The sequence below is a fragment of the Diadema antillarum genome, unplaced genomic scaffold, assembly GCF_040938485.1.
Source record: "Diadema antillarum isolate AM-2024a unplaced genomic scaffold, OU_Dant_1.0 seq00000900_RagTag, whole genome shotgun sequence".
NCBI lineage: Eukaryota > Metazoa > Echinodermata > Echinoidea > Diadematoida > Diadematidae > Diadema > Diadema antillarum.
The window spans coordinates 1,497,029-1,516,304 of NW_027271760.1; the positions used below are offsets into that span (position 1 = coordinate 1,497,029).

The 19,276-nt window shown below is 37.1% G+C and overlaps 2 protein-coding genes across 4 annotated transcripts in view; both read right to left on the reverse strand.

Annotated features, from left to right (window-relative positions):
* The window catches only part of LOC139741072 (uncharacterized), a 39,732-nt gene extending 33,635 nt beyond the window's left edge, over positions 1-6,097 (reverse strand). For all 3 annotated transcript variants that reach the window (XM_071651661.1, XM_071651660.1, XM_071651659.1), the window contains exons 1-4: positions 6,025-6,097; positions 4,001-4,079; positions 3,464-3,585; positions 1,629-1,922 (exon numbers count right to left, since the gene is read on the reverse strand). In XM_071651661.1, coding sequence (XP_071507762.1) covers positions 1,629-1,922; positions 3,464-3,585; positions 4,001-4,079; positions 6,025-6,078 — 549 coding nt within the window. In that variant the 5' untranslated portion in view covers positions 6,079-6,097. The remainder of the gene's footprint in view (positions 1-1,628; positions 1,923-3,463; positions 3,586-4,000; positions 4,080-6,024) is intronic.
* Positions 6,098-15,388: 9,291 nt separating this feature from the next.
* On the reverse strand, positions 15,389-18,413 carry LOC139741062 (gamma-butyrobetaine dioxygenase-like; the record flags this gene model as incomplete). The annotated part of the gene is made up of 4 exons (XM_071651649.1): positions 15,389-15,570; positions 16,256-16,422; positions 16,703-16,902; positions 18,308-18,413. Coding segments are annotated over 4 exons (655 nt in total), but the record flags the coding sequence as incomplete, so codon positions are not given.
* Between the last annotated feature and the right edge of the window lie 863 nt (positions 18,414-19,276).

A 19,276-nucleotide genomic window follows, 5' to 3' on the forward strand; every position in this document is an offset into this window, starting at 1 on the left:
TTAGACTGTTATAGGATACCTTTCAATTGTCTCATAATGAACAAAGCATTTTTTTCCCACATTGTCTTTATAAATTGATTGCCACAATATTACGACCATTTCACTTGTTCCTGGAATGTAAGATGGTATCTGTGTAAGCCATCTGAGATTAACAAAGAGGGCCACTATCGTGAGAGGAATGGGTACTCATACATGAGGCATTGAAGAGGTCTTTAACTCTGTATTCCGTTATTACCTGGACTGGGCTGGTATTACAAATTCAATGTTTGGGGCTGACATGACTAATCAAATAATGCTTAAACAGTCAAAGAAGGGGAAAACAGACAGCTGAATCAATTTTACTTTAAGTTTCAAATTGCTGACATTAACTTTCTTGAATATTGTAGAGGAAAGCTCAATGGCAGAGTAAATCATACTCACACAATACAAGAAGGCGATTATCCAGAAAGAGAACAAAAAATAACACATCAACTTTCACCATAAAACACACATGCTCATCATCAAATAGCGTCCACAAGAAGGACTGTCTCTCACCAATATTTAACAACTGTCACAGCAAACTTAAAAAAAAAAATACTTGGCAAAGCTTCTCCCGATATCTTGGTGTCTGTGTTAAGACAATGCCATCCTTTCTAGAGTTTGATATCTCATCGAGATACAAGTTCACAAAATTGGCTGAAGCACGGATGTTTTGCAATATCTACAGAGAAATTAGATTCATCAAACCTGCCAACCTGTGAATGAATCAATTAATTGTCCAATAAACCATTTGTGAGCTTTGAGTGCCCACTGACACAGAAAACCCCATAGCATTGCAAACACTGTTCAAAGTCCCTGGCATAGAAAACACTAGAGCAGAGCACATCATTAAATGAAGAGTCTGAAGGTCTACTTCAATTCACTTGATTACGTAGTGGAGCTGGAGAACAGTGTCCACATATCATTGGATTTTACAAATTTAAAATATCACAGCAAAGCTAACAGTGTTAATGATGGTAAAATTTTAATTGAATTTTACACATCTGATAGTCTCATCAGGAAGATTTGGGTAGATGAAGAAAAATATATCAATGTCACATTATAATTTCTGCATGAAAACAACAATATTGGTAAGGGCTAATTGAATTTTACACATCTGATAGTCTCGTCAGGAAGATTTGGGTAGATGAAGAAAAATATATCAATGTCACATTATAATTTCTGCATGAAAACAACAATATTGGTATAAAGGGAAAGTTAAATCTGATTCAAAATGTCAGGAAATTACTTGTTCTCTTGAATGTCTTTTTTGTCTTTTGTGGGTGTGTAAACCTCAATGAATGGTAGCTATATACAATGGTATGCCTTTAATCATCAGAGAATACACTTCATCCCAACCCCACCCATTATTTTAGATCCAGAATACTAACACTTGAGTTCTAACTACCCCTCATTAGTTTGAAATTACCCAAAGATACAGACAAACAAACAAACATCACACTCACAAAGTATTCACTCTGACACACAAACACAGACAAACAGACACTCACACACACCAAGTCTTCCATGCTGACTTGATCCTCGCTCCTAATTATCATCACCACAATCACTCTTCCACCAAACCCAAGGCCACGCCCGTTCCCTCTTACCCCTTCATCCGAGATGTTGGATCCGTCCTCCCGCTCCTGCTCAGAGGCAGCGGCAGCGTCGAGGGCGTCCTGTCGGAGCTGGTCGGCAATGATCTGGGCGTCCTCCTCGTCATCCTGTTCCAGCTTGTGGGATTCCTCCAAGTGCTTCATGAGGACAGCGACCACCACATTGACGAGGACGAACTGGGCGATGAGGACGAAGGAGAAGAAGTACATGGGGGCCAGGTAGGGGTTGGCACAACAGTTGGTCTGGCAGCCAGAGGACTTGTCACAATTGTCCTTTCGAAGAGTGTCCTGCAGGAAGGCAGAGGGGTGAGTGAGTCACGTTATTCAGGTTTCAGCACAAGCATGATCTTAAAGGGGACCATCAGTGAGGGTAGATGTTATCGTCGGTTGAGAATGATAAGGGCGTTAAGTTGCCACTAAAAACATAGTGTTCACGACCACTTAATGCCCTTCTCATTCTCAACAGACGTTATTCAAATTCATGAAATTTTTCCATCGAGGTGCTTTCATTGCAACTGATTGACAAATTGCCCTACATCGACGTAAATAAGCACTGAATTGATCAGCGTTTTAGTAGTAGCCACGATAAAAGAAATCATGGGCGTACATTCTCGAGCAGGATTCGAACCTACGACCTCCTGATTTCTGGACAGGAATTATTTACGTATTTACGTCGATGTAGGGCAATTTTTCAATCAGTTGCAATGACAACTTCTCGACGGAAGAGTTTCATGAATTTAAAAAATAACGCAGTACCCGTTGCATGCTATAAGGTTAGAACCAATACTTGCTGTCGGGCGGAAGCTCGGTTGTCTAGTGGAGATGACGCCTGTCAACAGACCTACTAGGCTGCTTCCTCCTCGCTGGGAATCTACATTTGAATGTTTTACCCAGTAAAAGAATACTTACAGGAAGACCAATTTCGAGATATTTTTGTGTAAGGGGCTGTTCAAGTGTCGGACTGTCATACCTTAATGTATGGATTTCCCCTTTTTTATTCACAACACACAAAAGTTGTTCAAGCCCCTCAGAAATGCTATCACTGTCACATATTTTATGGACATCATCGTTGTCACTGCTTTGTAATGGTATGTGACTCCTTTTGCAATGTACCGTACCGCTGTGCAGCTCCCAAACTCTGAAATGATCTACCACTAGAAGTCAGGAAATCCCCAACTGTAGCAGTCTTTAAATCATGCCTCAAAACACATCTTTTCATTTAACTGTTCATTATCATCAAGCACATCAGAAGCTTTTGCAGCACAGAAGAATATAATGTCTATAGGTTTTGCGCTTTAAAAATTGATATTATATTATATTATATACCGACAATCTGTCATATCCTTCATATGAAATAGCCACATTCATCAATAAACTTAGACCCATGTCATAGGATAAGAAAGACCATTCCTTATTGCCTCTAGTTGTGCTGCCCATTGTGGCACATTTTGCAAATTATGACGATTAATGGACTGAAAGTCCATTAATCGTCTCCATTTATGTTTCTATTGTATTTCTCTCAATATGTGTTTTTACATGCAGTTACTTTGGTTCTTATTTCTATGCACATGTATTTGTTAGACTTAATATGACTTTTATTATAAATGCATTTGTTATGGTGGCAGCTGCTCATAAAACTTTGTTTTTCTTGCTGTCTCTACATTCTGTTACACTGTATTGTCAATTTGAATTTACATATGTACCTTTTCTGAATGTTTTTTTTTTTTATATCTGTTTGAATGAAATAAACACGAACTGAATTGAATTGACATATTTTGCCCAAATGTATAGCTAAATATATATGATCTGGGATACATGGCAGAACTCACCTTCATGATACCATTCCAATTGTCGCCAGTAGCGATGCGGAAGAGGGTGAGGAAAGCGATGAAGAAATGTTTGAAGGAGGCGTGGCGGCCGAGCCCCTCACACGGATTATCTTCCGTGCAGTCTGTAACATGTTAGGCAATCAAAGAAATAAATTCAGTCCAATGAATGCTGAATGAGTATTATAAACATATAAATACAGAGATGTGATATAATGTCTCTATCAAAATATTATCTACAAATTCATATTCTATTTTGCAAAACAACAACAACAACAACAAATAAAATAAGAACAAAAAACAAAAAACAAAAACATGGCAGCAAGTATCTGGCTAGGTAGAGTCCAGGTAACGGTGAATAACACTTTGGGCCTTAAAATTCATCTTCACAGACAGAAGATGTGCCTTGCTTCTGGACCCAACAGCATGTGAAAGTTTTACTGTCGTGACAAACATCTGTTCCCTATCTGTATTGAAAATTCTTAAGTTACTATATTGGCTCATGAGAACAATGGACTATGTAGAATGTTGCTGACTCACCCAAGCGGCCGAACAGCTCTACCCCAAGAGCAGCAAAGATGAAGAACAGAAGGAAGAAGAGAAGCCCAAGGTTTCCGACCTGACCAACCACGAGACAAACAATGGAACATATGAGCACATTGTGAAATATAATATGATAAAACTTCTATACCCTATTATATAGCAGTTACTTAACATCTAAACCATTGTCATCATAGCTCAACAACTAATGTCTACCCCTCCTATAACTATGTGTATGCTTACTTTCCAAAACTAATTTCTACACACACTGTATATCCTTACAAACCTCAAGAGTAAAACAAAATTCTTCTGGAGATGTTCATATCTTTTATCATATAATGAGATGCTTGGAATCTCAACATGGCTCTACCATAATAATGACTGTTAGATAATGTTTGTTGGGATTGGTTGATATATGCATTATGCATGTATGTATGTGGAGAACAGCCCCACAGGAAATATCATATTTCACCTAGGGGACAGAAATTATTACTGGCTTTTTATACCAGTTTGACATAAAAACATGATCTTTATAGTTGTATTACAGAAACTTTAGTTTGCCTTTAATAAACAGCTTATTTCTGCTATGAAATGATGGCAGATTTCTGTGAGCCTCCAGCTTAGACACAATTTTAATGATATGTATTTCCATGCTAGAACCTTATCAACAAATTATTTACCACTTAAATTTCATAAAGTTCTCTTTCTTATGAAATCTTGCTAGACACAAGCACCACCAAACTGTTTTTAAAAGGCACACTATGTAATAAAAGATCTACTCTTTGTGGTATACAATACAGGGTGATCTCCCTTGAATACAAAAGGTAAAGCTACAACTTTAGTATCTTCTTTACATGAAATAGGAACTGTACTACGGTAAGATCACTGCTCAAGTTAAAACCAATGAAGTTAAAATCTATACTACAGAAACATGAACACCACAAGATAACATCACTGACATTCATGCAGGCTAAACATAGTAACACTGTTAGAATACAGAAATTTCCTCATGTGATTGACATTGGAGGTCTTGGATATGTTATGCCTGGATTTAATGAGATGTTTAATATACTGTTCATAGAGACCCACTTCTGTTCATTTAAAAAAAATATTTTTGTCAAGATGAATGTTTTCAGTTAACCTAATTTTCAAACATTCAAACCACTCACTCACTTTTAAAAAACAAAAAAACAAACCAAAAAATAAACATTTCTTCATTTCAGTTGCAGATAATCCTGAGTATATGCAGTTTCTGATAAAGTTTAAAATTTCAGACTGAGGTTTTAACAGACTAGATTTCCTTTAATGAAATAAGGAAGTCTCAGACACAACACTGCCAAATTACAGTCAAAATACCAATGAGTTACAACCCTCAAATCAGCTAAAGAGTAGGATGACAGATGAGGTGGTAAAAATATCTTGTGCCATATGTAGCAAGTGGTAAACTCATCAGATGATCTATCCATAAACAGGTATTTCCAGCATTATTCTTGTGCACTCAAATAGATATTCTCTTTCCAAATATGATATTGTAAATTTTACCAACAGGCCAGTTTGTTTGAATTCATAATAATCAGAGTTGCATTAGCATGGAATCATAACAAACACAAACACATTGTGACAAGTATATCCAATCCTGTATTCAGAAGATATACGTTGAGTATAATCTTATCTGGATTCATAAATCATTCCTTTTAAATATCACATTTCCCCGCAGAGCTAAGTCATAAGACAGTTCATGGCGAGAATTAATATGCCATTCATGGACATTAAAGTCATTTTAAAGAATTCCTTTTTATGTCTCAAATATCACAATACCTTGGCAATAATGCTCTCACAAAACACAGAATAGAGAAAAATCCACCTTGCATTTTCTGCTTACCTTCTAGAATTTCACCTTTTTAAAGTGGAGATTTTAGTCTGCTAGCACAACTAGAAATTAACTTATATACTTCTTCTACCAAAGATTACATGAGTAGGAGACAAACCCTGCAACATACTTATTGCTAGTTTGAGGCCTTTACCTGAGGCAGTGCCAGAAAGACCGTTTCCAGCAGGGCGCGAATACCCTTGGCCATTTTCAAGAGTTTTAGCACTGAAGCGAGACGGAGAACAAATTCAAACACAGACGAGAATAAAGCACATCGGGTACGATAGGACAACATTCACAAGGGATGCAAAACAAGCGCTGAGGACAAGATCAAACAAGGATATAGATATACAAAACATGCGACGAAGTGGATAAAGAAATCAGGCAGCACTGTCTACACATTACATTCACTTTGCCGTTTTCCATCAGAGCAACAACTATAAAGGGACTGCTCCAAATAACGTAGAAGTGTTACTGCACTTTAAAATAATCATGCAATCCTGTTCCACATGAGTGTATGTGAATGTGAAGCTCTTTATACTGTGTATATGTTATGCTTTCTAATCGAAATTCCTATAGTTTGTGTAGAGAATGAATAGTCTGTAAATGTGTCTCTTTGTTATGTGTTTACATGTATGTGCGTGTGTGCACATAACAAGTTTTGGGATCAAAAACTTGTACAAATATCTTCCCGTATGCAAGCGTGTGATGTCAGCCCCCTTCCAAATAAAAGACAGCATATAACCTTTCTGTTCACATAACAATTGCAGCTGGGTGACATGAAGTGTCCATAATATCAACATCTACACACTTATACAGCAATTATTAGTTTGAAAACAAAATTACAAAAGAAATCATGCAAATCACATGCCTATCAATACAATCTATGCAATTATGACATGATACATGGACCAAGAGCAAAATGCGTTTATTATTCTGGCAACAAGAAAAACAAGAAAATACCAAATGATCGCAAAAAATGAACTAAAGTAAAGAAGAATGACAAACTCCCATCAAAGACAAACACATATAGGAGTGAGTACATGTAACGGTGCCTCATAAGTGCACAGTGCAGGACAAGCACGGCATGCACTCGACACTTCCACTGAAGGCTGCCCTCATTGGCGGACATGTTACCTGCGGGATAGCACCCATGAGAACAGCTAGCAGCTCGCGAAGGCCCTTCATAGTCTTCATTATCTTTAAGACTTTGGAGGTTTCAAAAGATGGTGCATGTTTCGTGGGAGAGGGGGGAGTAATTCAGAGGAAAAGTTAGCAGGTGACTGGAGAATGTGATTCATACTGTCCACAACAATCCTAAAACATAGTCCACATCTGACATGATCTGAAGAAGCAACTGCATGGAATCTAAAGAGGTAAATATGATCGTCTTCTTCTCCTACAAATGGTACGATGAAATTGAAAAGTGACATTTTGCATTCATCTGATATTCCACCTTCAGGAAGAGGGCAAAAAGAGTCCATTCTAAACTGTTTGGAATAATCTCAGTGGGGGAGTAAACCAACAACATGCTCATGGAGGAATAAAACTGTGCAGTCATCAGCAGAATGTAAAAGTTGAAGTGGTGGCTGGCTGAGCAGACAAAATGTCAATGACAATGTTCAGTCTTTTTAACAGTATGGCCCGAATTCACGAAGGTGGTACAGTCTTTGTTCATGGTTTTTTTGTATGGGGCGCCAAGTGTTGCATGGCCAATTTCATTAAAAAATGTTAACATTTCAAAACGAAATGATCATTTCGTTAATAAAATGGTCATTTCGTCAACAAAATGATTGATTTTGTAATGAAATAGGCCACGCTACACTTGGCGCCCCATTCAAAACTAGTCTTTGTCCATGGTTTAAAATATGGACAAAGACTGTACCATCTTTGTGAATTTGGCCTACGAGTTTGAGGGTTTGTTGGTGTATGCTACCAATTTAATGAATTAGCCTGGTGAACAGATTGTACAACAGAAAGTACCAGGATTTCAGCTGGTACTCTCTATCATAAAATGCTGTAAAAATACTGGTAAAATGAGGATGACGAGACAAAAATGAAAATGAATATAATGACAAAATGTAAAAGATCTCCCTGAAACAGTATCAAAATATTGATTACATTTGTTATCATCAGAGATACTTTATGCAATCATGTCAAGATCATTTACGCAATCATATCTTTATGTCATTACTGGAATCTTCAGGAAAGAAAAGAGAGGAGAAATCCATGCTGTTCATCTCAAGAAGATATGAAGTTAGAATCATAATATCACAATAAATTCACCCGTTAATATCAAAAGTGGAATGTCTCAGCTGATAGCTGTTTCTATGGCTACTACCTTAATGGCAACAATCAATTACATCAACAAATTGTATCATTGTCTTTATGTATCATATGCAACATTTATTTGTACCTGAATGTTAAGTGAATATTATCTCTTTGTGAAAAAAAAAAAGGTTATCTGAAACTATTCCACAGAGTCCTTCACTTCATTCTATTTCATCTAAAGACACATGGGTCTCTTGAGATTAATAATGTGTGCTGTAAAGCAAGATACATGTATTTTTGTGGCATGAATTTTTTTTTGTAAGTTGCCACTGGCATTCAATGCATATTAATAGTGTAGACAAGAACTTTTGCATGCATTTTAATTTCGCGAATCTTGGCTGTGTGAAATTCGCAAAATGAAAATGCACTAAAACATTCTGGTTTTACAGTATGTATTGGTCAGGGATAAGATATTTACAAGTTATCCTTGTCTTCTGTCAAGTAAAAGTTTTGTCATTATTTGCTTTTTAGATTTTTGTTTTATACCTGATACTGCCAGGAAAGGAAGAGAAAAACCATAGACAAAAAGAAAATGTGCACAGGAAGGTTTCATTTGAAAAATAAAAGACTTTCAAGATGCAGGTGTGAAATATGCATCTCTTGGTCAAGCATTTGTGATACACAAACAGGGTGGTAAAAGTCAAAACCAATGCACTGTAAATATATAGACTGACATCAGTCATGTGTGCAAGGGTAAGGAGGGATAATTCACCCCGAAGGAAAAAGTCTTCTTGAATAGATGAAATGATATGCAATAGGCAAGTGACTACTGCGAGCAAAATCTCTTTTGATCGACAAGGAATTTATAACCATCTAATTTTTGCATACAATCAATTATGACATCCAATGGGCACTTTGAAATGGCTGGACCTTGTCACATGACTTACATATCACTTGCACAATCAATCTTATTTACTTTAGAAGAGACCAAAATATGCCTCCTCCTTGAATGAATATGTAGGAAGTAATTAATATTCATTACATGAGATGTGCAAGAATATGATAAACGGAATCATGGAAAATCAATGTTTTTTTTTTTTCAAGGGATCAGGGGCCTGTTTCATAAGGACGTACGCTTAATCTTACCCTCGATTTAATTGAGCGTAACTCAGTGAATCTAGCATAAGATCAATACTGATTGTAAGTAAGTTTCATAAAGATACTTATTAAGCTTGATTAAAGCTCAGGTTGAATAGCAGATAGAGCATAACATTTTTTCAATTGCAATAATGGTAAGATCAATGCTACAATCAATCTTTATGAAATGGGCCCCAGATATTACGTGGATTAAAAAAAATAATAATTTCAATCAATGTCATGATAACATGACCAAAACAGCTTATTCACAGTGACCATATGTTGTCGTTCAAATGCCAACAACTTTCAATACAGTTGTTGATCAATTTAGGTAGATATTAATATGTCACCTTTGTTTCAAAGCTAACATTCAACTCAGAATACCACATGAGTAGAAGAAAGATGATAAAGAGGAGGAAAAAAAGAAGATTCAGCTTAAAACGGATGGATAGATTGATGATGGAAAAGTACAGTAAGTTAAGAGAAGAGACAGAGAGAGGAAAAAAGAGACAAAAGTAAGAGTAAAAGAGAAGAGACGAGTGAGTAAGATTTATATTAGAGACTGAGAGTGAGAGAAATACTCTTTATGCATATATTTAGCGAGTCTAGTTTTAGCAAATTGGGACTTCCCAACAATTTCGTGAGTGATAAAATTTTGCAATTGTGGAGTACAGTATTGAACACGAGAAATGTACACATGAGCATAACATTTACGTCAGGATTAGAGTTCATATTTTTGCATGTTTTTAAATTCGTGATAGCACCCGACTCGCGAAATTTGCAAAAATAAAAACCTCACAAATTATACAGCATAAAACAGTAGACAAAGAGAGACAAGGGAAGAGAGAGAGAGAGACAGAGCGGACAAGGAATATATGGAATTGTAAATATGAGAAATAGATGTGAGAGTAGAGAGAGAGAGAGAGAGAGAGAAAGTAAAGTATATACTGAATTGTAAGAGAAATAGATAAAGAGAGAGTGGGAGAGAGAGAGTGATTTGAGAGACAAATATAGTGAGATTGTGAGAGATGAAGAAGAGAGAGAGAGAGAGACAAAGGTAGCCACACCCACCTCTTGCTATCTCAAGACCGCATGATGCGGATGATGGTAGGGTTAATAGGGATGATGTCAGACTCCATCTCCTCCATTAACGATACCAGCGATGGAGAGGATCACGATGGTGATATCAAGCTGGTTCCAGCTGCATCAAGAGGATGAAATTGAGGCAGAGATGACGTTATTCAAATTCATGAAATTCTTCTGCCGCGATGTTTTCATGGCAGCTGATTGACAAATTGCCCTACATCGACATAAACATAAATTTGAATAATTACGCAGTACCCGCTGTATGCTGTAAGGATTAGAACCAACACTTGCTGTCAGGCGAAAGCTCGGTTGTCCAGTAGAGATGACGCCTGTTCGGAGATCAGGAGGTCGTAGGTTCCAATCCTGCTCGAGTAGGTACGCACATGATTTTTTTTATCATGGCTACTACTAAAACACTGATCAATTCAGTGCTTGCTTACATCGATATAGGGCAATTTGTCAATCAGTTGCAAAGAGATGTTAGTCCCTCAAGTCACTGAACATCAACTAATGGTAGACTGTAGAAGCCATATATTTAGCAAGTCTAATTATCTGCAAATCGGGACTTTCTGACAACTTTGTGTGAGGTTAAATTCTCAATCTTGGAGAACAGCAATGAAGAGAGAAATGTATGCATTCTCGTCACATTAATGTCGGCAGCAGAGTTCATATTTCGTGTGTTTTTTAATCTGTGCACAGCAAAGGTAAAAAAAGCAGTATAAACTTGCATAAAATACACATGAACTAATGTAAATATTGCGAAGGTATGAGGTATATTCAATATCTCGTAAGTGATCTGTTTGCTTGGATAAATAAAAGTATTTTTGTTATCTACCTAAAAGACTGTTTAATGAGAACAATATAAAGAAAATAATTACAAGGGGACACTGAGTTTGCTAAAAATTAGATGATTCTACACTATGACATCATAGTTGGATCACTGTCATCCTGACTGCATATAAGGGATATGGAGAGAGTGATTGAAAAGGTCAAGACCTTTGACCTTTGACCTTACCCATCCTTGAAGTATTGTTTGAGGCCAAGTGCAATAATCTTGAAAATAGCCTCCAGGATAAAGACTGCTGTAAAAGCATAGTTGAAGTAGGTCAGGATGTCGATCATAACCTACGAATGACAATAAAAGGAGAATTAGAAATATCAGACACATTGACAGTGCATAAGAGAAATAAATAAATGCAATGATAGATAATTGTCTTTCAAACAAGATAAACAGAAGTCTATGGAACCATTGCATGATATACTAAGGGAGAAAAACAATCATTTTGCATATGAAAATCAAAGTAACACTCTGAGGAATTATCAACCAGAAGTAATCATAATTTGGTGATGGTATTGACCATGGGCAATGCTCACGAATGAAATTATCAGCCATTGATCATAGCTCAAATTTCCTGAGTGTATAACTCACAACCTCACACTTTTATCCACCAAGGTAAAACATATCACTCTAATGCTAATCTTTTCTTGACAAGGTAGAGTAATGTTTAAAAAAATTCATTAAAAGAGGTGTACAGGATAAGAATGCAAGTGACCAGGGGCAAAAAATAAACTCCACCACAAGTCCTTCTTGTCAGATGTTCACACTCAAGCTGACCTGTGGCATAAGATAGTACTCCAGGGCCATGGTGATCACGTTGAGGAAAATGATGCCAGCGACCACCAGGTCAAAGTACTTGTTCATTACAACGTCATGGATGGCTTTCCTCGTCTTGGAGTAGTTCTTGGTAGTAAGGTACTTGGAGAGATCCTTTGATCAGGGAAAGATCAGAGAAGTATGTCAGGCTTCAGATATCCACAAGTTTTCACTGATTATCTATCCCTACTCTGAGATCATTGGGATCAAATCTAGCCTGCTCCTATGCCGCTCTGTCTGAAGTTTGAGACGTAAGTCACAAAAAATGAAGAGTAGAGTGATTCAGTTAAAAATCAAATCCTTGACTTAAAAAAAAAAATCAAAACTCGTATGGTATACTATCTCCTTTAAAGGCTTCAAAGTCTAAGAATGTATGAGAATTTGAAACGTTTTGAAGTTTTCATTAAGCATTTAGCTATGATATAACAAATTGTTTAAATGCTTAATTTTTAGCTTGCTTGACTGAATCTAAACTTCAAAACCAATTTTATCAATAGTGTGTCTAAGTTCATGAATTTATATTCAAAGTAAAAATCCTTGAAAGGTCACAAATTTTTATTACAAATAAGTATTTAACAAATGGAAATGAACCTAGAAATATTCATTTCTGATCTTTTTTTTTTTTTCAAATTGTTTTGGGAGGAGGTTTATGAGAAATAAAAGTGAACTTCAATAAAAAAAACTGAAAACACGCTACACAAATACAGTACAAACTACTGCATAGCTGCATAGTATGGGAGGTTTTCTATAAAAAAATCTAAATGTTGATCAACTTTTGTATTTTTGCATTACAACAACAACAAAAAAGTCACTGAATGAAATTCTTGCAGGACAAGAATGCATTGCAATGATTTATGGCGCCAGAGTTACTGCCTTCATTTATATGACTCTGCGCAAAAAAAACAAACAAAAAAAAAACAACAGAGAGCAAATTACAATTTCTTCTCAATGACGTATGTTAGCATGTTGCACGTTAGGTGCTTTGAAGAAATGGTATACAGTGAGATATGGGTCTACATAACTGGCAAAAATGAAAATGGCTCCTTTACCATAACCTCTGTCTTTTATTCCAAGTAACATGACCCTGAACCTTGAATAGATTGCATGGAATAAGAAGTAAAAATACTGACAGTACATGTGAAATATATCTAAAGAATACTGCATGTGCGATATATTTTGCAAATAATATTTTGGGAAATGGGACTTGTAGGGCAATTTTGTGAGTGGTTGAATTCATGATTGAGAATCACATGGACAGAATAAGAAAGAAAGTATTTTCACTTTCTAACAGAAAATTTAGTGACTTCAAAACCTTGGAGGCATTGTAAGTTTATGAGAGGCAATAATTTTGCCAGCTGCTAACTTCTTGAATTTTTGTTACTTGCAACATTTGAGAAAATAAAAGCACCCTCAAAATAAACCAAATATACAGTATTTTACATGGAAATGGCATACATGTGATTGACAAGATACAGTGTATATCCTGATGAAATATGAACTTGAAGCAACTCTCTCAATTGCAAGTTATGCATGACTTTCTGTAACGCTTTAGCTTTTACATTTAACGCTCTAAGATGTTGTAGCAACATGGAATGCATCCATGAATAGACTAGGATGAAAAATGAGATTTATTCCTTTCCTTCACATCATGGGGATTTCAAGAAGAAACTGTAAATCACCTCGAAGGGATTACTACAAAGTGTGAATAGAGAGCACATGAAAAGACACACAGTGACTTTTACTTCCCTTTCATGAATGGAAATGGAGAAAGCTGATTGAGATTACACAAAGGGAGCAAAAAGACCGAATGGTTCTAGCGCTCACTTGAGTATTGCAAGTTCACCTTCCATACAGACTATTACCTAAAAAGAACATTGCAAATTTAGTGGGCTTTGGGAGATCTTCTGGGGAACATGTTATTCACTTATATATTCTATCAACACTGGCAATAATACCTGCCAAGTTTGTAGAGAATTTGAACATGTGTTTTCAAAAAGAGGATCAAAATGTGAAAAATGGCCCCCAGTGCCCCCTAGAATAATCATGAACTCACTTGACAAATTATGGCTAATCGGAATTGCGACATTATTGAGGCAACCGCGCTTTTCGATTTTCATTATAGTTCAAACTAATTCGTAACATAATTGAATCAAGAATATGGCATGAATCTAAATTTTCTACAAAGATTGCATAATTACGGCGATTATACTTTACTAACTGAAAAAAGAAGTTTTTAGAGCCAGTCGATTCCCCTATGATGTAATTTCGATAACTTCGATTGCCTTTTGAACTCGTGTCGAGCTATTACATTTAAAAAACATATATATTATTACCTTTATAGTTCGTCTCATGAACGAGTCTTTCAGTTTCGTATAACCAACATTCGTACTCCTTGAACAATGAAAGGTGAGCTTCCTTTTATGCAAGGACTGATAACTAAAGGGGTCGTATAATTTTGGTTGAGACCTGATTTCAGGTTTCTAACATTTTTTGGTGAGATAATGAGAAAGCTCTTATGAAATATGAAAGAGCATGTAATTCCATAAGGAATTCAACGTTTATTTGATGAAAATTGGTTTTAAAATGGCTGAGATATCCAAAACAGAGCGATTCTAATAAGTGTGGGACCCACACTTTAGTACGATCGCTTTGTTTTACTTTATTTTTTGGCTGTTTCAGTCATTCCAAACCCGATTTTCATCAAATAAACTTTGAATTCCTCTCAAAATGCTATGCTCTGTACTATTTCATAAGTATTTTCTTCGTATCCTCGCAAAAAGTTAAAAGCCCAATTCGCATCCCCACCAATACTGTACCATCCCTTTAAGCAACTATCATTCTTGCTTCACCATTGATAGCAGGAGTCAGTGAATGGAAGCGGTAAGGTAATGGAGCGATTTTTGGAGAATCGGCATTCATCGATGTTTGCTACTTCGTTATGAATTACTATTGTTCAGTTTCCCCTCTGTGTTAATATTATGTCACTATAAAAAAAAAACAAACCACACACACAAAAACCAAGGACGCTAACTCACTTTATCTCTTGCACGATAATGTTACAAATTAAAAGATGAACTTTGTGAAAGGTTCAAAGTGATCGCGAATCATAGTTCTTCTGGCTCCAGGCTTTTAGATTGGTTAGAATACCATGAAGCTTTTCATCGGTTTACCTGGCTAGGAAAGGCGAGAATAACCTTATCACAGTCATTAGGATTTGATTACAGAGTGATATACAGTACAGCTTTTCTTATCTTGCAACAGACCAAGGTCATTCAAAAAGAACAGTTCCCTCAGCCAGCCCTTACCTTATAAGGGCTGGCTGTGGTAAGAAGGCAGCGTGATCAGGTCGAAATTAAGTTGTGCTCAGAACTCACAGCCTTGCCGTTCCGCGCAGCTCTTCGTCGATGAGGCGCATTCGCGAATAGATCTCATCCCAGTCTAAAAAGACGCCCTCAAGAAGACGGGACTTGGAATCTTCTCCTCCTTCCATTGACACAGTGTAACCGCTGCGTCCATGCAATACGCGGTTGTTGTCAAAGGCCATGATTTCTCCTGAATAAACAAAGGGGTTGAAGGTCAAGGGTTAAGAATAGGCCGGTCATTGGGGTGAGGGTGACGTAGTAGACGGAACACGCGTTTGTTGTTTCCATTGTTTTTCGTAGAAAGAGAAACTGGACATGTCTCAACGCAAAATCGTGCTACATCCGCACGTTTTGTTGTTCATCATGGACATGAATTTGCGCTTTACAAGACTGTGGAAAGTGAGTCCCTACAATGAAGACTATGAACATTACAGACATGCGTCTTTAAAAACTTCACAATCAAGTGAAATAAAATTGTTTATTCGTTAATACGAATCCAAACACAAAGATGAAAGATCACTTCAAGTAACCTTCACTGAAGCTTCACTGCGTTATTTTTTCTCAAGTTAACTCTATCGCATCTTACTTAGTATAAAGCGGTGATGGAGCATATTGTAATTGACATGTGCATTCGATTCATGGAGTATTGGTCATTATAATAGCAATTTCTTGCCACTCAGCTAGTAGGGGGAGGTAAACTAAGAAACGAAAAAGAATTTGCTGCAATCGTCTAACGTCTTTCAGTGAAAATTGGTATGGCTAGAAAATGACTCAAGGGCGATGGGTTAATAAACCCCTAGCAGATGATATGAGTAAAAAAAAAAAAATCAAAGTCGTCGAAAAATATATTGTTAACAAACATGAATATCACAAACCTTTCTGGAGCTTGACGTCAATCATGTTTCTTTCGTCATAAATTGCGTCATGAAGAACTTTCATAGCCTTGTACACCTTGGCCACGTCTTCCACTGGTATGTTCATGTACGGCGCCCTCACTTGGTCGTTCTTGGCCAGGGATTTGAACTCTCCGTTTTCATCAAGTCTGGCATAAACAAAACCAGTCACAACACAGAATACATCAAAGTGTACAACTCAAATGAATGAGCATCACAGAGTTTTATAAGCTCATTTGTTTTTCAATTTTATATGACGTTAAATAGGGAAAACGTAGACGTCCATGGCTCCGTTTAGGCCTAGAAGCAGGGCTAGACGTCTATGGCAGGCAGACTGATCGATCAAGAACCGCTCCAAGTGCTCCGGCGAAACGTAAGGATAAAGAAAACATATAAGCATGCAATGAAATCATCGAATGTTTAGCTCACTCAATCATGGTTTGCGCTTCCTGCAAGTGGACGTCGATGTAGTCCGTTGCTATGAGCCGGAAGTCGATCTTGACCTTTGTCATGATGTCGAAGAGTTCCGGATGTTCGCGCAGGACCCGTTCCGCGGCGCGTTTCCCGTCGGCGAACTGGTTCTCGCCTCCCTTCGACTCCACCTGCTTGATGCAGTGCAGCATCTGGACCTACGGGATGTCAAACGATCGTGGAAAAAAAAAAGGACAAAGGGTCAGGTGGAAAGGACTGGATTCTTAGAACTAGACGTGATCCAGTAAGCCACCGATCTTCCCATTGTGACGTCATCTCCCGGGAGCGTGAATTCATGCTTTTCACGTGAAGTCCATGCGCGCGCCGGAAAGCAAGTAAAAGAAAGTGATAATCTTATATTTCTTGGCATAAAGGTTAAGCAATCTTCAATATCAACAACCATTTTACCTGATACATGTAATGTATTTTCAATTTACATCGGTGACTAGAGGTACTATGATCAAGGATAGTGTAATTAATCATTTTTTTTTTTGTCGAAAACTAATCAAAAGTATTAAAAAATAAACAACTACACAGGACGGTAAGCCATACTTTGTCGTCCTGAAAATGTTGGCATTTCATATTTTCGTTTCCAAAACCATGCAGGTTCAGAAATCACACTATTAGTAATCCCCCGGCCTATTCAAACGAACAGTCTTCCTTTTCGAAATTTTGGTTGTGACAGACAAACTACATGTTATACAAGTTAAAGAAATATATCAAGACTTAGTCTCGGATTTGCGATTCCTCCCGTCAGAATGTTCCAAACCTTTCATCGAAACATTTCATACGTTTCAAACACTGTCAATCGTCGATGATGACTTTTTTTTTTCTATACTTGAGATATTCAGTATTGCTCATAACGCTAACCATTCTGTACCAGGGAATGTGGATAGTGTCGCGCGAGGTTACGGGGCTTTCTGTGCCAAGTGGTACTCATCATTTTGATCAATGGCAAAGTGAAGTAGATAGTATACTTTATTATAGACCCTGTCCGATAAGAAAACAACAACAAAGAAACAAAAAAAAACTATTAAAAGAACACATAAAAGACTAGTTATGTTCAGACGGTGATTATTAACTTCGAGGACAAGCTAACATCCCGTATAAGCTAATTTAAGGATAAGGTATATGGGGCGCCAAGTGTCGCACGGTCGATTTCCTAACGAAATCGATCATGCGACTCTTGGCGTCCCATAGAGCACATTATCTTCGAAGTTCTAGATTATCACCGATAACGTGGGTACGGGTGTGGTAGCTTCCAAAATATAAAAAGATGAGCCAATGGGTCAGGCATGTACACCGGGTACACTCCGGTATGCCAGTGCACACACCGATATTCTTCGGCGTACTAGTAACTGATCCGAAGCCCCATTAATTGTTATGGCTGAAATACCCGCCGGAAAAAAAAAAAAAGAATAATACTCAATCCGAACAAATCTATAGGCCAACTTCATACTCAAGCATAATGTTCCTTAGGGATTCGGATGCTTAGAAGTTATTTTACATTTTCTTTTCAATTTGACTCGACGACAAAGCAGGAATGATTGAATTGGAACTAACCCCTGGGCGATAGCCGTAGAAAGGCAGGTCGACGTGAAGACCTAGGGCTTTCGACGTGTAGGCCAGACTGCTGGCGTTGAACAGGCTCTCCACTCGGAAATCATGGCTGTAGGAAGAAACAGGATTTGTAGCGATATTAGTCACTAATAATGCATGTTTAGCGAAAATATCACTATATGTATAACAGCTCTTGTGTGTGTGTGTGTGCGTGTGTGTGCGTGTGTGTGTTTTAATAGTAAGTTATCTACATTTTTGTAATGATTACTTGGATATGCCTGCAAATATTTTTCAAACAAAGATTCTGACAGTCGCACCATCTGTCAGTCATTGGTATTTAAAGTACTCACATGATAAAAACAAACATACAAACAATGGAATGCACCTTCTCCTACATTGGGCATAACTTGCATGTTTCCTTGCAATAGAAACGTGCAAGTCACAATGCCCGGTCTTGTCGAGTGGAAGATGGATTCCGATGTCTTTTGCCAAGCATGGCAGTTTACTTTGGCAGTGATCGACATAATATGATGTCACAGGCAGAATCGTGATGTGGAAGTTTTTGGGTTTTTTTATTCCCGTATCAAAGTAATCTCAAGAAAAATAGTAAAAACAAATATTGTATAATCTATAATATATCATATTTTGATATTCTCGTCGCCACATAATAATAAGTGATGATCAGGGTATTATGAATCAATTCAAGTCGACGAATACTTGCATTGCACACTATAGTCCCTTTTCACAGTGGGGCCTATGTATAAGGCAAGATATTTGTGATATTCTAATTTGTGTTTATATCTTTTTTTAGGAAACAATGATATTGATAGCAATTAATTATTATGCAAATAATGAGGTGATTTTGTCATCAACCATACAGCAAGTTTGTCACAAACCTATATACTACATACTTTTTTTTCGTAAACGGATTAATTAACATGAACCTTCGGAATAACGACATTTTCGAATAAC